General features: G+C 55.4%; 4 protein-coding genes across 4 annotated transcripts; 2 read left to right on the plus strand and 2 right to left on the minus strand.

The window, feature by feature from the left end:
* Positions 1–143: 143 nt before the first annotated feature.
* On the plus strand, positions 144–3,396 carry VOLCADRAFT_88722 (uncharacterized protein; the record flags this gene model as incomplete). The annotated part of the gene is made up of 7 exons (XM_002948362.1): positions 144–150; positions 578–606; positions 952–1,027; positions 1,775–1,959; positions 2,201–2,272; positions 2,932–2,982; positions 3,187–3,396. The coding sequence occupies 7 exons, from the start codon at positions 144–146 to the stop codon at positions 3,394–3,396; spliced, it is 630 nt and encodes a 209-aa protein (XP_002948408.1).
* Positions 3,397–3,474: 78 nt separating this feature from the next.
* Positions 3,475–12,540, minus strand: VOLCADRAFT_88723 (uncharacterized protein; the record flags this gene model as incomplete). The annotated part of the gene is made up of 16 exons (XM_002948487.1): positions 3,475–3,591; positions 4,342–4,390; positions 5,383–5,659; positions 6,218–6,356; positions 6,788–6,878; positions 7,222–7,374; positions 7,694–7,850; positions 8,331–8,430; positions 8,563–8,742; positions 9,154–9,594; positions 10,493–10,585; positions 10,651–10,725; positions 11,098–11,181; positions 11,546–11,638; positions 12,078–12,173; positions 12,448–12,540. The coding sequence occupies 16 exons, from the start codon at positions 12,538–12,540 to the stop codon at positions 3,475–3,477; spliced, it is 2,238 nt and encodes a 745-aa protein (XP_002948533.1).
* Positions 12,541–13,432: 892 nt separating this feature from the next.
* Positions 13,433–18,810, plus strand: VOLCADRAFT_88724 (uncharacterized protein; the record flags this gene model as incomplete). Its single annotated transcript, XM_002948363.1, has 7 exons — positions 13,433–13,562; positions 13,783–13,984; positions 14,192–14,385; positions 15,117–16,897; positions 17,521–17,688; positions 18,507–18,554; positions 18,751–18,810. 7 exons carry the CDS (start codon positions 13,433–13,435, stop codon positions 18,808–18,810), a joined length of 2,583 nt encoding a protein of 860 aa, XP_002948409.1.
* Positions 18,811–22,583: 3,773 nt separating this feature from the next.
* Positions 22,584–24,556, minus strand: VOLCADRAFT_88725 (uncharacterized protein; the record flags this gene model as incomplete). The annotated part of the gene is made up of 4 exons (XM_002948488.1): positions 22,584–22,919; positions 22,963–23,561; positions 23,780–23,948; positions 24,419–24,556. The coding sequence occupies 4 exons, from the start codon at positions 24,554–24,556 to the stop codon at positions 22,584–22,586; spliced, it is 1,242 nt and encodes a 413-aa protein (XP_002948534.1).
* Between the last annotated feature and the right edge of the window lie 1,205 nt (positions 24,557–25,761).

Consider the following 25,761-nt stretch of genomic DNA (forward strand, 5'->3'; position numbering starts at 1 on the left):
CGCGCCCAGCTGAAGCTCCGCGGCTACGCCCCATCACCCAAGGCAAGCCAGCATTATCTAGGAACAGAACAGTATAAGTATCGTTTCTATGGCGAAAATTATCACCAGGCTTGTACATACATAGCTGCAGGAGTTCGTGAAAAATGCTCGGTGCGCTTTGCGTGAATTAACAATTGGAAAATGTTCCTATAGTATTGTAATGGTAATTATGAGAAACGGTTTGTTAAACAACTTTGTTTTGAGAAAGAAAACTGTGAATCACGTCGAATCATACCCGAAGAGGCCCCCCCGGACCCCAATTCCGATTCGGGTCCAATCAGGTCCAATTCAGAGTCCAATTCGCATGAATCAACCCTGATTCGCCCACATGTGAACACGTCCTAAGTTGCTCGGGCAACTAATACTGGGCTGTTGCTTTTCCCCACGATGATTATGAACCCGCGTTTCAGGCGGATCATATCGAAGCAATTAACGCCGATTCCTGATTGGGTAAGCTACTATCGCCCGCGTGATGGCGTCTGGTCTCGTATCATTGCATTTACCAAGCGTAAGCCTTAGTTCCCACGCTGTTATGCAGGTCATGGTTCCCATGGCTCCGTCAAGAAGGTGGGTATCGTGCGCCAACATGGTTTATCATTCACCAACTTCGTCGGAGAGGGTTTTGGCGTACAGGCTGTCACCTGTAATTTGCTTCCGCGCCTACGAATCTACTTGGCGACTATATTTTCAGTCGAGCAGATCACCACCACGACACGCAGCACCACCCCATATTGCACCCGCAGCCTGCCTCGTGGGTCCAACTGCGTGCGCACCCATTTCTCCTTCACTCTATTCCTCTCCTCTGCTCCTCTCCTTCCTCGGAAGGGGTTTCGGAAGGGGTTTTGGGGTCATTACGACTCTCGTTCCTAGCCAGCGGTTTTCCTCCTCTTCGCAACTCCCAACTAACGGCAGGTTTGGGGCACTCGACGGGAGCTGTTGACACCCAAAAACGCTTCGAGCGGCATCAGCTGCAGCAGCAGCACGATGGGTGAGTGAGTCTATTTACGTTAGCATTTTTTGTCCGTCTGTCATGCATGGCTGGCTAACTGGCTGGCTGGCAACCTTTGTTGATCTGGGTCAAAATGTGTGGAAGTCCGCAGTAAAACTTATGGTCGGGGGACCTGAAGCTGTGATATGTCAGGGTGTGTGGGTGTGTCGGAGTTATGGCCGGGATGGGAAACTGTGGTTTGGACGCCTCTTGCACACATGCACCATCTCTTATACATAAACTGGCTGCGACCGCCATCACAATTGTTCATCACCATCAGTCTCCCTTTTCCCCCTTCACTCGTTTGTGGTTCGTCTTTCCCCTCTCCCCCTTCCTCCCTCGCACCACCGTAGCGGGCTCACCACCTCCAGGCCGCCACACCCATTTGGGAGGAGCTCAGTCTGTAGATCGAGACCCACGCGGAAGCTAAGAAGATGCTAGGTGAGTGAGTGTGTAGGTATGTAGAGGTTCGGGGGTAATAAGTGGATAGGGGGCGGAGGTCTGTGTGAGAGATGCCTATGTGGCACGGCGCGGCGGCGCTTCACGACGCGGCGCGGAGCGACACAGGGTTTTTATCCCTAGCCACCCAGTCGTTCTCGGGCGCCACCCCGCCACCCCACCACCCCATCGCTGCCGATGCCCCGTACCGCCTTGCACGCCCCTATTGCTGTATATATTTTTTGTTGCCATTTATGTCCTTTGCCTCACATATTTACCCCGTGTCCTCTGGGTCCTCCATGTCACCAGGCTGGGTTCGGGAGACATTATACGTTCGGGAGACATTGTACGCCTGGGACATTGGTGTCGCCGCCAACAAGCTCAACATCCGCAACCTGGGTCCACCTGCCTCGCCACTCATTAGTCAGCCACCCCACGACCGCAGCTTGGGGAATGTCCCCATGTACCACTACACAAGGGGCACCGTTTACAAGGTGAGAAGGGTGGATTGGGGCGTTTGAGGAGGGGGGATATTTAAGAAGGGGCTTGAGGGTATTGGGGACAATGCAGGGGTGGCATCTCCTCGTCCTTCACCTCGTCCTTCACCTCCTCCTCCACCTTGGCCACCTTCGCCGCGTGCCAAGGCCCGCATCTGGACCTTTTGTTTCGTCTCTTGTCCCTAACATTCGTCGTCTCTCACGTCTACCCGCCTGCCTGGTTGTCTGTCTTCCGCAGAAGCCGGGCGTGGAGAAAGAGATTTGGATGTTTGACAAGCGGACCTACACCGCATATGAGCACCAGCTCAAGGTACGCGTCTGCAAAGCCTCAATGTCCTGGTGGGGGATCTGTGTGGCTGGCTGACAGGCTGGCTGGCAGGCAGGTCTAGTTCAAGGACTGGCTGACCGGCAGCCTGGTTGAAGATTTAAAAGACGTCCTTCGTTGGGCTGAAAGGCTATAACTAGGCTGGTAGAGCTGTTCATGTTTCTGTTACATATCAATCCGGGCCTGACGCTGGCCAGGGGTGGAGTTTTATAGTTTTTGCTGACTAATGCCGTTTAGCTTTACAGGAACGTACATGTGTGCGTGTGTGCCTATGTGTGCGTGCCTGTGTGTGTATATGTGTGCCTGCGTGCGCGTGTATTTCTGTGAGGTCGCTACTATCCCACGACATGCGCGCTGGTAGAATGGGGCCGTTTAGACACGTTTCCCCTCCCTCTGCTCTGTTGCGTTGAAATCATACTGTCCAGATTCCATCATGTGCTCCTAATGCCAATATCCCTTATGCATTTGCCGCGCCTCGTATGCCGGTGGTCCACAGCATTCCCACTTTTGGCCCCTTTGGATCTGCCATCCGAATTCTCACATCCCTCGGAGGTGGCTTCATCCTCAATGTTCATCCCTGGGCTAGGCCCCATTCTTTCCTCAACAAACGTACCTTCGCCGGTGTATCACCTCCTTTCCTGCAGTTGCCACCCATCCCGATGCCCCCGAACTGGACCAAAGATCTTACTCTGCAGGTAGGGCCAGGCTGTTTGTACGGTATTGTACAGTGTCGTACGGGCCGCCACGTATAGTGCGATGTGTGTTGTGCTGATTGTCTGTGTTTGCCCGTGTGTCCTGTCCTTTCCGCACCCGCGCAACCCCCCATCTGACGCTCCGGAACCGAACCTCCGAAACCTCCCACCGATATCTCATGTACACCCGATATCAACAATCTACAGGACGGCCTTAAAGTGACCAAGGAGCTCCACGACACGGTAGTGGACATGCTCTCCCACATGAATCAGGCCATTGCCCAGCTGCCTGATCTGACGGAGAAGGTCAAGAAACAGAAGGAGGCGGAGGCCGCAGCGGCGGCGGCGGCGGCAGCAGCTGCTGCTGCAACCAAGACAGCCTTACGCATACGACCGGGAAATCCAGGCAAGGTGTGAAGGCGGATGAAAGCTTTAACGGCCCCTGCTGCCGGCCCTCTGCCTGCGCATCGGGTTGGTTGTTTTGGACATTGGTGCTTACGTAGCTTGGCACTTACTGGCCGCTTGCTTGCTGGCCATATGGCACCGGCTTAGCCTCTCGTGTTCATGAGGAGGGAGAGCGAAGCGGCAGCGCTTGGAGGTGGGCTCCTGGTCCTGTGGGGCCTAGGGGGGGTATGCAGTTAGGCAGTCCGCGAACCCGGGCATCGGCTGGGGGGAATGCTCCCCACGTTCTCGGAGTTTTGCTCGTAAGAGGGGGATGGGGTTGCAGAGTAGAGCGGGGGAGGCAGCTGCGGCACTGAAACGGCGCAGGAAGGTTGTCACACGGGTGGTGTGGATGATGTGGGCGAAACAGAGATGACATTCCAACATGGAGGAGAGTAGACGCGTGCGCCTCGCCCCCAAGAGAATGCTTGGAGCATTTATATCTTGGAGCAATGCGCCGTGCGCCAGAGGGTGATGCGGGGTGGGGGTGGCAGCTGTGGGCGATGGGGGCTGTGCATGGAGGCTGTGCAAGGTGAGGGACACCCGACCTTCCTGGCGGCTGCGTTAAGCGGGCGCTAGGTGACTGCCATAATGCTGTGATCCAGAAGATTCCAGAAGTAGTTACGCGCAATGTGCAACGGGCATTTCGCGAGGGGGAGTCAGGTGGGTTGTGTGTGTGTGTCCCGTCAATAGTCCCTGCCGTCCAACCGAGTGATCACATCACCGTTTGATTTTTGCATTATTGATTACAGGTGGTGTCATACCCATACGATCATACGAATGCGCATATGTGTGACGTGAACATAATTTTCATCCACGGAAATGCAGACGCGCGTGTGTGTGCGGCGCGCTATTTTCGATGTTTGGGTTCATGCTCTGCGCACTCACTGCCACGTAGATTACACAAAGACACAGACTCACGTGGGAATAAGCAGGCGCATTGAAAAGCAGGTGATGAATGGAACGGTGACTGAAGAGGATAGGATTATACGAGCGCTGTGCTGCGGTTGGCGCTTGTCTCTGGAATGCACCGGTGTCCATGGCTATTGGCCCATTTTTTGGCACGTAGGGCTCTGTAGGGATATACAATCGTCTTCGATGCTGGAAATGCTAGTATTGTGGCTTTGGTGTGCTGCTAGTATGTGCTAGTGTGTATGCTACGATGTGGCTTTGGTGTGCTGCTCCTGGGGGACTGGTGTGGACTGTGGACTGTGGGGGGAGTTCGCAGGCAATGACTGTTTGCAGCCGTCATCGTAATCGTGTACAGCAATGCACTTTGCAGGACAGACTTTTTGCAGTACAGACGTATAAGAGTATCCCTCGTCTTTGCCGCCTTCGTACTCCTGAATACCTCAGCCAATCGAAGGAGGCCCCCTACCTGACACACCACAGAGCAATGTTAACAGGTTCTCTTCTGTCCCCTGCTAACGCACAAAACGCGCCTTAGAACTCCTAAATCTCAATCCGCTACACTACCATCGCCTGCATCGTTCTCACTCCACGATCGTTGATTGCCAGCTCCCTTTTAGCTGCCTATCTATCATCAGAATTGCCGTCGTCGCCACCGCCATCCGTGCTTCCGTTAGGGCACCTCACGTCGCTCTCCATCAAAAGTCCTCCTCCCACTTTCCTGTCCTACACCTGTCCCATCATCATCCTCACCGATTTCTCAAGCATCCCGCACCCTTACCTCCTCCTAACTCTCCCAGAACCCACCAGAAACACTCCCCATCCACTCCTTCATCCCCTCTTCCAAAACACCAGCTCCGAAACCCCAGCCGCGACCTCCGCCGCCAAGCACTCATAATCATCCCCGACTCGAAGCTCCATCCGGAAAAAACGGAGCGCTCCCTCTGCCTCTGCCAGTGCCTCCCTCCCTCCCTCCCCTTCATCCATACACCACATAACCTACATGAAACCAACCCATACCACAACGTCACATATAATCTTCATTACCCGTACCCCAGCCCCACATGAAACCGGCCCTCCTTCCGGGCGTTCCACGCGTATTCCAGCCGTACTGGACCCACAGGTGAGTCCGCTCGTACTCCGCCGCCAAAGCCGTACCCGCTGCCCGGCTTGCCGCGCACGCCAGCGGGATCCCCGATTACCGCGGGGCCGCTGCCCAGGTCGGATCCCACATCCACGAAGGCGGTGGCGCAGAGCTGCTTCAGCGGAAGAGGTGCTCGGAGCTCCGCAGTCCCCTCGATACTGTGGCGTCCGGAACCCACACAGCCCTCTGCAGGATGGGACCGGGATGGGGGTGGGGGGAACAAGATGAACCACTGGCGAATGCGGCAGATGCCAGAGGTAATAGACGGATCGGATCAGATCGTCCGAGATGGGGGGGAACGATGGGGCTAGAGTATTATGCATGCAAGAAGTGAAGGGGTGTGTGTGTATGGCGGGAAATCTCCGGGAAGGAAGATAAGCAGGCCTAGGCGAGCGGGGCCCCCGGGTGCTAAGGAGGAGGAGGAAAGGAAGGAGGAAAAAGATGGGAGTATCGAAATAGAGGGAGCGGAAAAAGCTGGGAGCGGGTGAGAAGGAAGCGAGAGATGGTGGGATAGAAACTGGTGGTTCTTACGAGTTCTTCCGGAGGCTTCATCAGCATTTTTCCACAACCCAGGAACGTCCAGCGGCATTACTCATTTACTACTCATAAAATATAAAAAAACGTGCACAGAAATGTATTCATCAAGTTTCATGCTGTGGGGGGTTTCCTTTGTATAAAGAGGCTGCCGCCGCCTCGGTCATCGAGTAATCGGGCAACAATCGGGTTGATCGTCGTACAGCTCACCCGCGTAACCCCGAACCGAGTTGGTCCCGCCAATTGGAAAGGCCTCGTACGGCGGCAGATCGCCGAGTACAGCACCTGCCCTGCCGCGAATATACAACCCGAGGTATGGCCCTAGCCGTACAGCCTTGTCCAACCTTGCCTGTCGTGATGTCAGGGGCGGGAACCAGGGGAAAGAAGATCAGGGTGATCATGTGTATCGCGCGTCACGACACGTCATGTCACGTCCGTACACTAAACATAATACAGCGTTGCCAATGTGTATGCTGTTCCACTCGTGGAACAGCCCATGCCGACCGCCTCGAAAAGGAGGAGTGAGAGATGGGTTAGATAACAAATTAATGAAGTCAGCTTCCCCGGGTGCACTAGCCCGTAGCTTTTGGAGCTGTCCTTTTCTGTTTCCATTTCAACAGGGGTATTTACAGGTTCCTCGGAAATTTTACCGATTGAGGTAGGTGGAAAGGTCAGCTTGATTTAGTATAAGGGATCTGAGTGTTGGCGTTTCAATCCAACCCACCCATCAACACAACCCAGCCATCCAGCCAGCTAGTCAAGACGTAAGTAGCAACCCACTTTGATTCTGGTGAAGTGCAGCCATTCCCGCCGTAACGGCAGCGCTTGTTCCAGGCCAAGTACGGCATGTGTGTCAACGTCCCGTGGGTCGCTGTTTTGGCGGCCGAGGGTGTAGGGCAGCCGGGGTTTTAAGAGGAGCACGGAGCACAAGCTGGTCACTGGCATGCAGATAAGGATATATTTAAGATAGAACCAAAAATCGATATGTCGCCTGTTCTTCCCTCTTTCCCCCTTTCCCCCGGCACAACACTGAAGCAAACCACAAAAGCACACGCAAGGAAGAGACACCCACAAACACAGACATGTATACAAAGACGGACACACAGACACGCACACACATACAGACGCACACGCGCGCGCACATGGTTCACTTCCTTTCTAGGCCAACTTTTCATAAAAACGAACAAAAGGAAAGCACACGATAATGCCCTCACCTGTACGTTACCGAGGCCGCGACCACGAGCGCCTTATCATTGTTGTCCGCGGAGAAGGTAATCGGTGCATGGTACATGTCGTGCGTGATTGGCTGACCACGCTCGTCCATGCAGCGAGTACGGTGACAGGAGGTAGACAGGGAACCCGACCAACTTTGCGACATGCACAAGTACGGAGTTGGGCGGATTTCAAGGGGGGGAGGGTCATCGGACGAAAAGTCAAAATGGCGGGTTAGGCGAGGCCGGGGGAGATTCCCTCCCGTCCTGCGGAATCCCAGTAGCTGCATTGGGCCCTCAACGGCCTCTCGTGCCGATGGTTGTGGTGGTTGTGGTGATCATAGTGGTCAACCACACATACATACATAAATGCATACATACGTACGCACTGTTCTCTTACACTCTCACTCACATCTGGCGTATAGACATTAGACAGACAAACACAAACACGCACACTGGCACTTTCTTTTCTTACCATTCCGAGAGCGGTCGTTGCCACTCCACTCCGCCCTGCAGCCGACCCAGTAGTACACCCCCACCACCGCTGCCAGCTCCAACCCCCCCACCGCCCACAGCAGCACCGCTACCGCCATCATCGCCGTCCGCCTCCGCCCTGCCGTGAATTGTGTTGCCTGCAAATATCAAATCAACATCCAAAATTAAAACCCTACGTTAAATTAACCCCCCCCAAAACAGGTACTTCCAGAAAAAAATGACCTTAACCTAAAATTTAGTACTTTTATTGTTTAGTATCAGCCTATGCATGGATCACCCAAAGCACATTTTCACTGAAAAACAACTCTTACTGATCAACAAATCTTACAGAACGATGGCGGCAAATGAGGGTGCCTGCCAATGAGTACACCGCGGAATTGTACGGCAGGTTGTAAATCTCCAATACTAAACCCGCATCGCTCTCCTTAACACACCGGAAAGCATTACATTGTATGAAGACCATGACTCGAAGAAAGGGGCGGTAGGAGAGGGCTTTAGATTTTTTGTACCTAACAGTGTACGACCAACACGACCCTAAAAACACATAATGAACAACGCACATACGCAGAAGAAAACGAGCAGCGCCAAAAAACATTCAATTGATAATAAGTACGCACCCGAGGTCCTATTGTTCATGAGGTGGATGGTACGAGATGTACGGTGTGGGTTGCTGTTGACCCACGGGTCGTTGTGAGTGATGCGAAACAGCTTGTCCACCTGCAAGTGCACACGAACGCGCACGAACGCGCGTGTTTGTGTGTGCGTAATATTTTTACGGGAAGAGCATCGCAAATCAGGAAGTTTCCCTTTCCCCTGAGCCCCCACTACCACTACCAGCTGCCCTCGCACCTGCCCAATCTCCGCGCTGACACTCAGTCGCTGATTGAGTCCAAAGAGGTTCCGTTCGTTGTAGGAGAAGGACCCGATCAATCCGGGCCAGGCGCCCTCCCCCGACGCCGCGGCGCTAAGTCCGCCCCCAGCGGACAAGCCCCCGGTCTTCCTCTCCACGAGGTCGAGTACCAGATCCACCTGAGCAGGGGGCCGGGGGCCGGGGGCGGGACGAAGGGGGTATGCAATAGGGAATGATGATCCAAAGTTCGAATTGCAAGAGGAGGGTGAAGGGGCAATCACATGCAAGGAGACACGGAAACCCTAAGGAAGTGCCGGCATCCGACCCCTCTGACGGGAAGAGGCGGGGCAGGTTTCAGCTGGGGAGGTTTCAGAGAGGGGGATGTGAAGGAGGGGGGGATGAAAATAATAATGGGGGTTTCGAGGATTGAAAGAAGAAAAGGGGGGAATGGAGATCTACGGACGAAAGATTTAGAAAACACACATACATACATACATACATACATATATATGCATTCATACATACATACATACATACGTGCATGCATCCATCCATCCATACATACATACACAAACACAAAGAAACAACACCTTGGGCACGGCCTCCGTGGAGTCCTCCGCCTCCCGGGTCGAGACGTTCACATCCTCGAACAGCCCCGTCGCGTACACCGCATTCAAATCCCGCCGTACAGCCCGCAAGTTGTACACGTCCCCAGGCCGTGTGCCAGTCAAATGACGTGTCACCACATGCGGCTTGGTACGTGGGGGCTTATGCAGGGCGGGTGGTTTCTTCTTCGTCGCCGTTGTACCGTTTTCGCTATTGCCATCATTGTTGCTGTTGCTATTACCGGTGCTTGTGGAGGTGGTGGTTATGGTGGTTGTAGTGGAGGCGGAGGATGTGGGTTTTAGGATGGTGGCTGAAGCGGTGGGCTGGCCGCTGGTCGAGTCTAAGAACCGGAGTGTAACGGAGTTGACCAGGGCTTCGGCGCATTGAAGCTGGAGCTGACCGTCCTCGAAGGTGTAGTCCGAAACCTGGAACAATAAAAGAGGAACACACCAAATTTGTAAAACCCAAGGATATAACGTAATTGCGAAGTCCAGGGAAGGAGGCATTTACATTTGCATTTGCAACAAAACTAGCGAAAACGGGTGTTTCAAGGAGGGGGGGAGGGAAGGGAAGGGCCGGTAGGAGGGGCGGAGTTCTGGAACGATGCGAGATGCACAGCAGCAAGGCGCGGACGTCCAGAACACCTGGTGAGGTGAAGGTATAGGTGAGGTGAGGGGGGAAGGTGGAGGGAACCCCCATACAAGCGTTTGCCCTGTAAGGATGTTACCCAGCGGCCAACGGTCGCCCAAAGAGGAGGGGAACGGAGAGGTGAATACGAATACCACAACATACATACACATACATACAGAAACACCATAACACGATAACCCGAAACGCCGCACGCCCGGCCCCCTGCGCTGTTGCTGTGTTTGGGCCCGGCCCGGTCCGGTCCGGTCGCTCCACAGCGCTCATCGTCCTTCCTCAGGGCGAGCTTTGCCCACACAGTGTACCCGCCCCCTCGTCAACACACGACAAGACCAGGACACGATAACCCGTGGAAGGGAAAAAAAGGGTACAATGTGACAGTGGACGGGTGGCAGTACTGGATTGGTTGGACTAGCCTGGGGCATCGGGTGGAGTGGAGTGGGGTGGGGTGGGGTGGAGTTGGACGGCCATCCAAAGCCCGCAACACCCGTGCCCGGACCCATGAAACCCTCCCTCCTCCTGCCCCCCCATATCCCTCCTCTCCACCCTTCACACCAAACTCACCTCCCTACCAAGCTCGACGGCGGCAGTCAATTCCTTGTTTCCTTGCATGGGGGCATATGTTCCCTCTCCCCCATACACCCCCCCCCTCCCTCCCTCCCTCCCTCCCCCTCTCACCATGCCCATGATGCCCCTGTCATGGTACCAGCCGTCCAGCGTGGCGATGGCCTTTTGAAGCGACCCAAGGTTCAGTGTACGACCAGGCATACCCTGGAGGGTGCAGGGCGAGCGGGTGGTTGACAGTTGCAATCGACCAACTAAATTAAAACACACACGTACAGTGCACGGCAGCGCATCTCGGACTCATCATGAGCGTTAGCGAGGTGGTGGTGGTGGTGGTTCCCCAGGCCCTGGGGAGGGTGAGGGAGGGAAAAGAAGGCAGCAGAACCCTTATACCGTCAAGGGAGGGCCCACTACACGTCCTCCCCCAGCTGCCCTAACACCTCCCCCAACCCGTTTTTTAATTCGTTCCTCTCTACGCCGGAAAGCCCGACATATAAACACCCAACCAACATGTACTGCTGTTCAACGGTGTGCGCTTTATCTTAGGTTTTCCCAGTGGGGTGGAGTGTACGGCAGTCCGTTGCGGTCCCCGATGGCCCTCTACCACCCTGCTGGGGTATTTATTCCCTCTGGGGTCAATCCAATCCCGGGGGCCTCTCGTTGCGTAATACCTACCACTACCACTACCACTGCTACTGCTACTACTACTGCCCACCCACCTCAAAAGCCTGCTGTACGACACACGCTGGCAGTAAACTTGCGCCCACTGCGGACAGGGACCGGACCTCCTCATTCGGTCGGACCTGTCATCGATTATCATTTGGTTACGTTGGGTTAGTTGTTGGTTAGTTAGTTGCTCCGGTATGTTTCTGGTCAATGCCTAACGGTTATGGTTGTTGGCAGTTGTTGCAGAGCCGCGTTTCGGAGCAACGGGCGATGGTAAATACATGGACAACAGTCAAATATCGGTAGAGGTTCGAATAAAAAAATCCGTTTCATAGGTATACATCTCGTCAAGGAGGGTGGTGGTTATGGTCGTTAAGGTGGTTATTCTGCAAATCCTGCCGTCCCACAGTACACCGTGCAGTACACGCTGCAGCAGCCTACATGCCTGTAGCTACAACTGCTAACATATTAACTGTCAACGACCAACGGTCGTCTAATTACCCGAATCCGGAGCTTGACTCCGTCGCGCGTGTCCTCCGCGTCCGGGGAGACCTCAGCGAACCACCCGGTGGCGAAAACCCGCCGTACATCCGCCTGTGCCGTACACCCGTGGCACGAGCAAAAGGGTCAAAATCGCTTTGATGATAATGATACGGCCATGGAAGGAAGCTAAGCAGCTAAGTTCAGCTTTCGTAGGAGGAAAGACAGAGGCCGTTTTCGGAGCCAAGGTGCCTAAGAGTGCGGCCAACTGAACCCGCATGGATTCAGCTTCGTGCCCAAAGGATTTGCACTGAACCAATCAAATCAGTAGAACTGGCCCACATGCATCAAACTGCTCCGCACCTCTCCGTACGGTCTAAATCGGCGCGCCGTACACGGCTCGCTAAACGCAACTTCCACCAAGATCCGGCCGAAAATGTCGACGTTTACGACAATCAGAGTGCCAAAAAACTGATACCAATGAGGCCCTACTTGATCCAAAACGTTCAAACTGACCCACGGGTCACTCAACGCCGCGCCGCCGTTTCCTCACCTTGACCTCCTCTAGCGTGTATGCGAAGTTGGGTCGCGTGGTCAACGCCTCGCGTGCAATCTGCTTTAGCTCGCCGTCACAACCAACCACCTCCACCTAGATACAAATCATGATGATGCGAGACATGGGGACCAGGGAATGAAGTATGGATGGTAGGCGGCAGCTGTATCTATATGTGGGTATATGGTACTGGGTGTATGCATGTATAAGCATGTCTGCATTTATGAAGTTTATAGAGTAGAAGGGTTCCCTGATAAATCGGAAATGCGCAGCGCACACATTGTTTTGGTGGAAAAGTGATTGGCAGAAAAGTCGACCTCATCATGTCAAACTTTTTATTCAAACTTTCGAAACGGTTGTGAACGAGCACCTCGCAGCGCAGCAACCACAGCCAGCATGACAGCAGAGAAGAAACCGCGCGCGGCAGATCCGGAAAGGAAGGGGGAAACCGGAGGGAAGTCATGAGTAATACTGCTATGAAGCTGACCCAGCTATGACGCCAACCCAGTCCCGAGAGGGAGTTGTATTTAAAGAAAGGATGTGATGACGAGGCAGGAGTGTTCCATTCTCGAACTTAACACTGCACTCAGGAGGGCGAGATGGCTGGCTGGCTGCCTAATGCAGGAGAGCTGGTGTGTTCAACACAAATTCTGAGCTGCGAACGCACCTCCGAAATGAGGATGCGATCCTCGGGCTCGTTTTTGCCTTTTGTTGTTGCGGGTTTCACATCCGGAGTCAATTTGTCTGATGGCTGCCCGCCACCGGCAGGAGCAGCTACCGAAATTGCCGCGAGAAGTGGTGGTAGTCGGTTGCCTTGCGAGATCACGTGGAATCTCCTGGATTGCGCCCGACCAACACCATGGCCGGGAAATCCAGGGCTCGTTGAAGAGTAATGGCGGCCACCCCAAGGGAGGCCACAGGGCGACTGCCTGCAACCTGCCGCCCAGCCATGATGTTGAACAAACCCGCTCACAGCTTGTTGAAAGAATGCTTCTAGAGGCCTTAACAAGGCTCGTCCAAAGTCACTCTGTTCCGCAGACATTCGAGCATGCTCTCTTTGAAAGTACTTGACAATCCCAACAACTCCGCTTGGTGCATGCGAAATTTGCTGAATTGGGTATCATGATGTAACTCGTACGAATAACTTTTTGAAAGCCGAACTACAGCTCATGGGATTCCATGTACCGATCTGACTCCTAAGAAATAGGTTATAACAATGCATGTATTAGGTTAGGAAGGTGCCGCGAAATCCCCTGGGAGCGTTGGTCACCGCCTTGAAAATGACTCCAGCAAGCGTGCATCGCACGTGTCCTCAACATAGCTAGGGGTTGCTGGACGTGATCCATATCGTAATGATGTCCCTTATACGCTTTCTGTCGCCTCGTCACCGTCGCCTCCTTCCAAACGGTCCTCTAGTGTTGGCATGCATTGCTTTGATCGGCACAAGCATATGGATTTATCCTTCTACGGGTCCTATTTCTGGAGGTGAACGTAATAGCGAGGAGGCCGCGGCATCAGGCGTGGGCATATCGGCAGTGCACTTGAAGACTAAGACTCGAGGCAAGTTTTCGGTTTACTGGGATCCTAAGAAGATTCGTTCCGTTTCTAGATAAGTGCTTATCGTGGGGAGCATTATGACGTGTACCGGATTGTCATACCATTCTGCTGTGGAACAGGCGCACATGCGTTGCATTGCACCGTGCAGGGGTACTGGGTGTCGATGGTGGCGAAAGCCCCAAGTTCCTGTTGGTGCAATGCCACCGCGGTCAATTCTCGAACCGGCTGAAGTGCTTGAAACTTGGGATTCTGTTGGCTAGAACTCTCCAACGCGTGCTTGTGATGCCGATGTTTACGGACGTTGTACCTATGGTGGACGTGTCCAAGTACGTTAGCTTGGAGTGCTTGAGGTACGTTGACAGGAGCACGGTGGTTAAGGGCAGGCGGGTTAGGACAGCCGGGTTACCGTAAACCCTTAGCGCGGACTTGGCTTGGGCTCCGGTGGCTCTTACACGTGCAGCGCTTAACCCACAGCCATAGCTTTCCATAGCTTACCCGCCTTGCTGGTTGGCTGGTTGGCAATCCGTCCCCACCTCATGTCGACCTTACGCCCGCAGGCGGAACTCCCAGGCCGTAACTTTTGATGAGTTTCGTGAGCACATTTGCCATGCTGTGGGCCTGGAGACGCCGCAGCCAGCCTCAGCAGGCACCGCACGGCCTGTGGGAAATACCACACCAGCAGACCTTCGACGGGGTGCTTTTTGTGAGGATGACTCGGTGCTTCAGCTGGAAACGGGCTTCAGCCTCGAAGGTGCGTTTTGCCGCCATTCCTGCGATGCTATTCGCCGAGCGATGTATAGCGATCCCGTTCGAGCATCATCTCATATTCGAGCGCGCCCATATGTGTCCTGCGGCATCCAGCCGCTTCGCTATAGGCAGGGCGCGCGTTGGGTTGCGACAAGTCATGGGAAACGCGCAAGTCCCAGGGGCATAGCGGGCGTGTACTCACAGCGATCAGCAGCCTTGGGGTATACAATCCTACTGGATTTGATTTGGGTCAGAGCATTTGAGACGTGGGAAGGGGAATGCATCATTTGCGGCGTTGGCCTGCCGTCATTGGAATGGGACCAGGTTACGGCCATCTCGATTTGGGTCACATGCCAGGGACGTGCTCTTCCTCTTGAAGGTCCGCGTTGTGGGGCCCCCAGGGAGGTTAGCACCCAAAGATTAATGATAGTATCCTGCTGCCTCCTGTTCTCGGAGTCCCTTTGTAGTTTCGCACTCATCGTCCATCTTCACAGAGCGCCAACACTGCCTCTCTGCGCTTGACCCATATCCAGTTCTTGTTCAGTTCGTCCATCTTCACGTTGGTAACTCATATCCGGTTCTTTTGTCCTAAACCGATGCCGATTCTTCATGGATTACCCATGCCCGATTCTCAATAGGTCTTTTTCCCTCTTATGCGGACTTAAACCAAAAAAACGGCTTTACTCGTGCGTGGTTTGTCTTTCCCCAACCCGAATCCCCCAATGCTATGAGCAGACTACCGTGGTTACAACTGCTGGAACCGTCGGGAAGATCTGACAAACGCACGCGATCTGGGCATCCAGGTATCTGGCTGCACTCACGTGCCCCCCGCACCCGAAGCACATTCGTACAGCCTGGCAGAAATTCGGAGGAACTTCGCTGGCCGGACGGAGAAGGTGATGCTGTTTCTGGACCTCTTTGGCGTCAACCTGTTGCCTAATTTGGCAGACCTGGCAGACACGATTGCGGAGCCTCGGCAGGTGTGCAGCTGGATGCCTACCGAGGCGGCAGCGGCGGCCGCTGACTCAGTCATGCAGATCCTCATTCCGCCACAGCAGCTGCCGCTGGGGATCGCCACAGCTGCTGCTGCTGCTGCTATCACTGCCGCTGGCGGCAGCGCAGCGGCTGCCGCCGCTGGCGGCATCGGCAGCCTGAGCCTGCCTGCCCTATTAGACCCCACAAGCCATCGCACTTTGTCGATGGGCGCATCAGATTCGGCACTGGAGCCGCCGCCTGTGCGCCTGCGTGGCGCACGTCGTTACGCGGCCGTGCATCTGCGTCGCGCCGATTGGTTTTACTACTGCGGCGGTTCGGGCCACTGCTTCTACAGCATAGCGGAGGCTGCGGCCTGGCTGAACGAGACCTTGGCGGCGCGGGGCCTAGACACGCTTTACGTCGCCACGAACGCGGACAGCCGGGAGAAGATGATGCTGCGGCGGGCAGTGGCGGCCAGGGTGCTGTTTTGGGAGGACGCCCTGGCGCAGCTGCTCAGCTGGCAAGCAGGAAGAGCGGAGTCGGCAGCGATGAAAGCGGCAGCGGAAGTGGTAGGGCCCGAGGAACAGGACGGCTCGGGGGCGGGGCCGGGGGCAGGTGGGGAGGAGGGTGCTCACCGACCGCAGCGGTCGGTGGAGGAGGCGGCCGCGCCGCTGCCGCGGTGGCTGCAGTCGCTGCCACTAGACGACGAGTTGATGGTGCAGATGGTGGAGAAGGCAATCTGCATGCAGTCAGCGTTCTTTGTGTCCTCCATAGGTTCGACGTTCAGCAGCCAGATCCAACACTTCCGCAACGGCGGTTTGGAGGATGTAGAATGGGGCGTGATCGAGAGTAAGTTCCCTGCGCTCGTGACCCCGTGGACGGCGGAGACGGCGACGGCCATGGCCAACGCCAACGCCCTTCCCGACGGCAGCGGCGGCGACGGCGCCATTGCGACGGAGGGCAAGTTTGTATCTTTGCGAGAGGGCGCCACGTTTCTCTGCGACATGCAGCCGCCAAAGTACCCCGACCAGCGGCGTCTGCCGGACTACCACAACCCTAGGGTCTTTGTAGAGCAGATGACGAATTTATTATCGCCACTGCGCAGCGCGGTGCTTGGGCTGTGGCATCGAGTCGTGAAGGGCGAGTCGGCGTCGGATGCGCCGATGGCGGCAGCTTCACCGCCGCCACCGGCGCACGGTCGGCATTGGCCCACGCTTTCCCAGGCCCTGCTGAGGGCGCCGGTGCGCGTCCTGGAATGGCTATCTCTCGTAGTGGCGGACGGCCATGCGATGGCTGCGGCCAACCGCTTCGTGGACATGTACACGGGCGGCGCAATGGTGGCGTTGCTGGTGGAAGGGCGGGTGCAGGTGCCAGCAGCGGCGCTGGCGGACTGTGTGGTGGCGGCGGCAGCGGAGGCGGGCGCGGTGAGCCTCCATGTGACGCTGGTGGAGGTGCCCGCGGACCAGCAGGTGCTGCTGATGCAGGAACTGGAGGGGCGGACGGAGCTGGGACAGGTTACTCGCATGGGCGGACCAGGCCAGGTGAGAGCGCTGATACCGTCACCTGATGTTACAGCGCTGATACCGATATGTGTGCCACGTGCCTGCGCATTTTGCCATATGTCAACACTGACACACACACACACACACACACACACACACAAAAGAAACATTGGTATTTCTCTCATCGCGGGTTAGATCATTAAAATACATATATAAACACACACACAAACGCAAACGCAACACTTGACATTTACATATCGCAGCTCAGGTCAATTTATCCAAACACGCAGCACTCCTGATACCTTCATATATGCGGCTCGGGAACTAGCGCTTTCCGCAAAAGAAACGTCCATCTACGTTTTCTCTGCTTTTTCAACTACGTTGGATAGCGTTAAGAATAGGGTATCAGGAAGAATTGGCCGTACCAATGCCGAGTCGGGGCAGCTACCTACTCAAACCTAGGCTTAGTCCAGCTTTTAGGCTATACGGCTCCGAAACCCAGTACGGCAACCCAGCCGATTGCCCTTTTTCCACATCCAGTCCCTGTGCCCCGGCAGCGGGCAACTAGTTCTGCCAGGGCCTGTATTGCAATGCTTTACAATAAAACGAAACGCAGTATTGCGGCCCATTGACAATTCGTTCCTTCGTTCGTTCGTCTGCAGGAGCGCGAAAACACGTTCACGCTTCTGTGGCGAGGAGAGGGTCTCAGTCGGCACGCCGAGCCCGCCCTCCTGGAGGAGCTGCCGACCTTTCTTGAACGAGTGGACGCCTACGTGTTGGCCAAGGCACGGGTGTTGTTGGGTGATAGCCGCGGGTTGCTCTTCCGCCAGGTGCAAAGCACGCGGCGTGTGTTTGGATTTGGTGACCCACGGGACGGTAAATGTTCGCCTGAGGAGGTCCTCAACCTCTCCGGCATGAGAAACTGAAGACATCCCCCGGATGGATGAATGGCAGCTAGAGCCTACACGTGTTTACGTGTTTAAGCTCCGGTGTCCTTCGTGTCCATATTGTTGTGTGGCGTTCCGCGCTAGGGGTGATGATGCATTCGTTAGGTAGGTAGTAGTTAGTCAGTTACAACGCATGGAGCTATTTCGACAGGTAGGGGAAAGCAGACAGTTGGCGCGCGCGTGCGCTGTGCGTCGCCGTGTTTCATTCGTTACGGCGGCTGAACGGGCGATTTCGAGATCGCGGGTCTTGTGAGGTGGTTTTGGTTATGCGTGACTGTGATTACATGGTCGTGTAGTGCGTCCGATTCCGCTTCAAGAAACGAAAATGCTGTGGTGGGATGCGAAGACTGGCTGGGTGCGGAGATTACTGTGGGGGGAGTTCCGGTCGAGTGGTTTTTGAGTGATTTTGTGCACTGTGCCTGAATGGCTATGATGTTGCCCAGGTGCACTTGGTCAACCAACACGGACGGTTCAGTTGTGGTTATTGTTAATGTTGTTATCTGAATGTGCTCTCGACCGTGGCCCAGAACGTATGCGTGTAGATATACGCGCTATTTGCTACCAGTCGGTTTTGTCTGTCTGGCTTCTGTCTGTCGAATTCGTCTCTGTCGGATTTGTCTCTCTTTGCGTATGTTGATGCTCGTCCCTCTGTCCCCCTCTCCCTTTCTGTCTGTCTGTCTGCCTGTCACCTGTTTTGTCAGTCTGGCAAACTGCATTATTGCAGAACTGGAATTGGGTCATGTGAAAAGGTCGGTGTCGCACCGATCCAGGTGGCGAAAAGCTGGCATTTGCGTGTTCTGTGCGTCGCCGTTTTCGTGCTTGTGGGTCGCCCTTGGTTTTGGTTGGTTCGCCCTCGCGTTGCTTTCAGGAATCCCATCGCCGACCGCTGCTACCACAGGTAGCAATACACGCATAACACATAACACACACACGTTTCTCCAATAGACGGAGTGCTTCGGCGGTTTCTTACCCACGGGGGGCCCGGGTGGCGTCCCCCGGCTGTAGAGGCCTAGGGAGATGCGTAATACATACACGCACACCATAAAACACACACACACACATGAGGCCGCATTTGCCATGTGTTATGTGTGTGTTGTGTGTGTGTGTGCGTGCGTTAATGAAGCTGAGCTGGGAGTGGGAAGCGCTGGTGATCTCATACGGGCGCGACCTTTTTGTGCGTGCGTATGTGCGTCTCTGTCGATATATATGTGTGTAGAATCTAACAAAGTGAGCCACGAGAAGGAAATGGCAAAAGGGGGTAAGGGAGGTGATACACAAGAAACGGCAACTTTACCGTAGTAGTAGTACTACTAGTAGTACACCCGCCCGTTTGTGAGCACGTCTTCGTGTGTGGGGGGAAAAGGGGCGACGGATCATTGCTGGCTGCGTCCGGGTGTGCTTCTGCATCCGCAGTAAGACGCGGACGGCAGCCCTGCCTGACATCCATCGCCGCAACTCCTCTATGACTCTCGGACATTTACGGATATTGTCCTGGTGATTGTCGTGGAGATTGTCGTGGTGATCTCGTCACCGGTGTTGTTTTACACAACAATAAGGGGTGGTGGTCTGTGGGCCGGTATGTCGTGGTTGTCGTCGTCGTCGTCTTTTTCTGGGGAGTGCTGAGCTTTGAGCTGTGGGCATTGTCTGCGACTGTGCTGTTCCGTCTGGTGACAGACAGCTGTGCTGCGGTGCGGTGCGGTGCGGGGATTGAGCTGAGCTTTGTATTGCAAAAAACGGGCTAAAGCCAACTTCCATTCTACTATGGTGTGTAGGTCAGCCACTAAGGCGAGTCGCTTTGAGGAAGTGGTTATTATGATAGATCATTTCGGGAGAATGAAAACCAAGAAGAAGAGCAACGCGTGCGTGTATGTGTGTGTCTCTGTGTTCATTTGAAGGGTGCTCTTCAAAAGTGCAAAGGAGAAGCGCGGCTCAGTTTAACTGGTGACGGTTGGTCGTTGGTCGTTTCACTCTGTACGGTAGGGCCTAGGTTGTGTAGAGGCCTGGGTATGAAGGCTGTCTCGTGTGTTTTAAGAGCACCGTCCTGTGGTGAGCAAGGTTGCGAGCAACCGAGGTACTACTGCGTTACAGTTCTCAATGTCGATGTGAGGTCTGTTGTTGTGTTGTCTAGTTATCGCCTCTAGCGGGTTCTGTCAGACCCGCGGGGCACTTGCAAGCGCCAGAGTGTCCTACCTGGAAAGAAATAATAGGGCTCACGTTTGACCCTGCCTGTGATGTTCCTAAACACCAAATGCGACAGGTTTTTTCTCCTCATCTTGGGCTATCTTAGGCTTTTCAATCTTTCGCCGTAGATGAAAAGAACAGTAGGTTCCTTACTAGGGGTTACTGGAGTGGGCAGGGGATGGGCACAAGTCACAAGTGTGCTTGTTGCGAAAATATTTTATGACAGCACCTGTCGAGAGACGCGTCTGCTGGGATTTTTATATGACGATGGGGCAAGTGCAGCCTGGGCCGGTTTGTCCGTCTGTCTATCTGTCTGTCTTCCAGCGTACTTCGGCGTTGGGTCTTAGGGGCCGTGCCTATCAAGCGCGGCGGTCAGGACACCGTACCTGTTGCTTGCTATTTGTGAATGACCGACAAGCCGCGGCACATCGCTCGGCTCAAGTGGCACAGCCGCTGCAGCCCGAGCAACCTCATGTTCAGTTGTGGCTTTTGCATGGATGGCGGTGATGGGCATCTCTCCGCGAGATGTGGAGAGCCCGAGGCTAGGTAGGTAATGAACGAAGGTCCGCATCCGGGCTTTACAACGGGGCCCCGCAGGCCCCCCGTCTGCAAACAAGGGCTAGTAGATTGGGCTTCACTTGAGAAACCGGGCAGCCAACTGGGCCTTATCCTACGCGCGAGCTTCTGGAGGGTTCGGGGGCGACGGCGTGGTTGCAGTGGGACGTGACCTGATTGGGGCGGCGGCGCAAGTCACCTTGGAAATCTTCTTTTTGTATGGCATGTGTACAACTCGTGTGTACATGTACAACCCGTGGTAATGCGTTGTTTGGTGCTTTGTTTTGATGTTCTGAAGTCACCTCTGCACTCCTCAAATTTGGATGGTGGTGCTTGTGATGTTTTGAGCGTGGATTGCTCGCGGCATTAGCCTGGTATTGAGAAAGCTCTTTTCTCCCGTGGAAAAACATGTTCCCCCGCTGCATGAAGCATGTGAAACGGGGAATTAGAAGGATTTAGAAGGGCAGCAGCTTTGGTTGATGGGCTCTGTGTTGCGGATGTTGATCCTGGCGGGAACTTGGACTGTAAATCGCTCGGCCCTAATGAAACTGGAGGTGCAGTTACGACATGCCATACATACCGCTCCATACAACGAAATGAAATATGAGTTGTCCGTGTCCCGCACCACCTGCCTGCAACATCATGGAGTACCAGACCAGACCCTGGACATCCACAGTATGGATTCCATACTACACATACAACCGACTTCCTGGTGTACCATATGATATGTATGTGTATATGTTTATATCAGCTACAGTCATTACGTCATTACATGTAATAATGACTAGATTGGATACATAGCTGCTCTATTAGTACTATACACATTCCATACCGTTCCACAAACCCTAATGTCCATACCACTACACCATACCATCGCACGCACGACACTTAAACCTTCACTGGTCATGAACGCGGGAGGTACGATAAGAAGACATCCGGATCTCACAACGTGAAAAAAGTGTAATACGAACCGCTTTGCACTATACATGCGCATGTGTGCGCTGAGTGTGCATGCTGATACCTTACCAGGGTTATGGGGCATTATGTGAGGGATCTTCTGCCAATTGATGCCGCACTTCATGAACGAGGTTGATTACTCAGTAATCCGCGGGGAGAAGATTACAGAGTGACATGTGTGTAGGGGAAGAAGATTGTCGGTTGGTCGTTAGCTTGAAGATCAACAACATCCTGATTGGGCCCGGGCTTCCCCGGCGGGACGGGTGCTGTTGGTGGGTCCGACGCGCTGATCTAAATCTTCTTGGAGAGTTCGTGGAGGGTCCGTGAAGGGTTCGTGGAGAGTTGTCCAACCTGTTTGGTCTGCCCTGCTGCTTGGGATTGTCCACAGTGCCACGAATTTGCTTCCATGAGCTTGAGCAGGTAGGGGGCCAGGACCAACTCCGCCTTGCCTTCAATCCTGCGCTGAGCCCACTGAAGAGGGCTTCTGTTACGTGCATTTCGTTAATTACGGTAATGGGCTAACATATTATTATTATTGTTATTATTATTATTATTATTATTATTATTATTATTATTATTATTACTTGTGACGTGTAAGCGGAACAACTGCTGGCGTACTATCGTACAGCCGCCTGTCGTACCCATTCAGGGGTATATCCTACCTCCGGTTATGTATGTGGCATTCAAGAGAATACGGCACTAAGAAATTCGTCCAAGTGGAGAGAGGCGGCTGGCCGAGCTGAAGCATAAGGCCCACGCTACGAGCGATGACTAAGAACGCATAACACGAAGCGCGGCCTAGGTAACCCACATTTATCTCTCTCTCTCTCTCTGCACCCTCTTGTTCCATTCCATCCTTCTGTACGACATGCCGTACTGCTGCACCGCTTCTTCCTGCCCACACCCCTATGTATGTTACCGTGGGAGCTCTGTCGTGGATTTCCACAACTCACACTGGATAGCTCCCTACTTTCTCACTTCGGCAAATGATCTAGGCCTTGGATATGGAGCACCGCTTCCAACCAGCTGCTTTAAAAACGTGTTTGTAACGCCTCTAACCCTCCTCTTCTCCCCCCCACTCCTCCTCAATGCCACGGCCGATCCTGCACACCCTTTTCGCTAAGCCGGCTCCCAGCATCACCGTCCCCCTCCTCCTCCACGCCCGTACCCTGCCCTTCAAGCCCTATCTCAACTCCCTCTTCCCTGTCACCATCCCCATTCCCGACTTCATCGTTGTCATCGTCCTCAGGCGGTTCATCCGCTCCGCCGCTTCCATCAAAACCGCTGTAAACTGCTGTACTCCCCTCATCCTCCATGCCCTCCGAACCCACAACCGCCCCGCCATCATCCCCTCCGCCACGGCTCCGTCCGCCGCCGCCTTCTCCATAGCCATCTCGGCCAAGCTCGCTCCCCCCAGCTTCCTTATATCCACAGTCAGTGGGGCCCCAGGAGCGGCCGCCTTACCGCCACTTGGCCCGGCATTCTTGGCTGCATCGGCCGCGGTGTCAGAGCCGCCCAGGGGTCAGCGCCGAATGACGGTTTGTAGTACGCCTGCATTGCCGCTGGCGTAGCGTTGTCGTCGTTGCTGCCTCCACGGCCTCGGCCCCAGCCGCCACTGCCGCCACGACCCCAGCCGCCATCACCCCTTCCAGCAAATGGCCGGCCCCGCCCCGCCACCCCCGGGGTCACTGGCACTGGCGCCACTGCCGTTGCGACTGGACCTTCTGGTGCCGGTGCAGCTGGCGCCGCTGCCTCCGTCCGTACCCATTTATTTGGCTGGAGGCCACTATGGCCGCCGCTGCCATGCCATCCCCCTCGACAGCCACCGCCACCACCGTACCCTCCCCTGATGCTCAGCCCTGGGTAAGCGGCCCCAGGCCCGGGTGACAGCGACTGATAATACAGCTGCTGTTGGTGCTCCCAGCCTCCGTGGCCATAACCCCTTGGCGTGGCATGCAGCTCGTAACTCGTCCCGGTGGTGGAAGGGCGGGGAGGCCAGTGGCCGCCACCACCGCCACCGGGCCCCCGGCCGTACACATGGGTTGGCCGGGGTTGTGCTTGGGCTGGCATGGGCAGTGCAGGGGAGCCCCGGCCAGAGGGAAGGCAAATGGAGTCGGTAGAGAGTGTGTAGAAAGGGAAGAGGACTCATAGCTGTTCCTGGCAATCGCGGAGGATGAGGGGGGCGGGCGAGGGGCAAGATGACACAGCAGCGGGGTCCAACAGGTTGCCATCTGATTAGCGGCCGTGTAGCCGCCTGGTGCCTGCTTGTTTGACACCTCACCTGTAGAAGGAGAAGCCCCGGTCCGGCTCCGGCTCTGGCTCAGCAAGGGGCAGTACAAACCACTGCGCTGCGCGGAGGCGGTGGACATCACGACCTCAGGGTCAAGCGGACGAGACGGGAGCTGGAGTCCAGGGGATAAGGGGATAGGGTGTAGAGGCGAGGAGGGGGGCTGAGGAGGGGGTGTGGTGGGGAGGTTGAGGGGGAGGTTGAGGGGAAAGGTAGCGAGGGGTGAGGGAGCAGGGATGGGGGTTAGAGGGGTGTCGCGCAAGGGGGGGATTGGGGAGGGAGGGTTTATGTGTCTGGGGGAGCCGTGCCAGCGGAGTGGAGAGACAGAGGCCGAGGGGCTGGGGAGATCGGGGGACGGGCGGGGAGAGCCCGGGAGGGAGGGGACGAGGCAGAGAGAGCACCAAGAGGATGTAGGGTTGAGGGGTGGTGAGTGGAAACAGGGGGCCGTAGCGAGGGCCCGGATGAGGGGAGGTGGGCACCCAGAAGGGGCCGTACTCGGAGGTGCACGCGTGTGCAGGACTAGGTTCTTCGGGGTACGAGACCCGGTTTCGTGTGTTGCGAAGTACAGGTGAGATAATAGTCTTGGGAACCAGCCGCCATGGTAGAGCGGTAAGGGGGGCTGGCTACCCTCACCCCCCCGTGGTTTTCAGATGCTTGATCGCCCGGCGTCGCCGCAGGGTTTTCCCTTTGGGATAAAATAAAGAAGTATAAGGAAGAAGGAAAAGTTATTGTTTTTACAGATGAAAGCGGTTTTGTAGAAACAAATAACATAATTAATCCAAGGACCACCAAACTGGCCGCAGCGTTCGAGATGGACCCAGTGCGGTGGTAGGGCGTGGACTTGTCCAGTGTTATCCCCCCGACGGGTGCTATCTCCCCTGGACTAGCCCAGGAAGGGAGAGGCGGGGGTGGGTAGTAGTCTCAGGAGGCTGCTTGGTGTCTTTGCACTCTTTTTGTGTGAGGTTTTGGAGCTTGGTGACCTCCCCAGCCCAGGATGACTCGTCGGGCCCCCAGTCGCCCGGGTCCTGGACGCGAGCTTGTTTGAGGTGCTCGGTGCTTTCTGTCCGTAGGAAGATCCCCCCCGGTTGCGACTTCATTTCTGTTAGGTGACCAGCGGGCTTAGTACCCGTTTAGCTGGAGCGCTAGCCCCCGGAGGGGAGCACTGATGTGTGCCGGCCGTCGTTTTCCGTGCGGCATGACCGGGGGGCGGAGTGCACGCGACTAACCGGCCGTGTGCATCCCGCCCCCGCACTGTGTTTCAGCCCTGGGCCCCCGGCTTTTCCGCCCGCAGTGTAAATAACGTCATACATACATACATACATACATACATACATACATACATACATACATACATACATACATACATACATACATACATACATACATACATACATACATACATACATACATCCCCGTCGCACAAGCTGTCCGGGAGCAAATTGACAAGCTGTCCGGGAGCAAATTGACCGACACATACAGCCCTCCCAGGAGGCAGCGACAGGCGGCATCACCCGGAAGCAGCTGTGGTTGGTCCAAGCCCCGACCGGCTGCGAGCAGGCCCCCTGGGATGTGATCGCCCTGGCGGCCCTGTCTGCTATGGAGGTAGGCAGGTGCTGCCTGCGAGCAGCCGGAAGACGACTGGAAAGGGCGGCTAACCCCGCGACAGAACAGCCAGAGCAAGTGCAACAGATCCAGGCGCAAGGGCCCCAACAGCGGCGGATAACGGACTTCTTTCACCTGGCCAACGGAGTGAGACCGCACGAGGGGCCGCCGCTGAACGCGCCGGTACTCGAGGATCAAACGCAGGGGCCCATCGCGGGACCGGGGACGGCAACAGCAGCAGCAACAGCAGCAGCAACAGCAACAGCAGCAGCAACCCCCCTGGAATACGCCCGCGCTCGGGCAGTAGTGGACTTCTGGGCGCGCTTGCGCTCTTTCACCGCGCTCAATGTCCCAAGGCGGGGCTGGGACGGAGT

Source organism: Volvox carteri (genome assembly GCF_000143455.1).
Source record: "Volvox carteri f. nagariensis unplaced genomic scaffold VOLCAscaffold_10, whole genome shotgun sequence".
NCBI lineage: Eukaryota > Viridiplantae > Chlorophyta > Chlorophyceae > Chlamydomonadales > Volvocaceae > Volvox > Volvox carteri.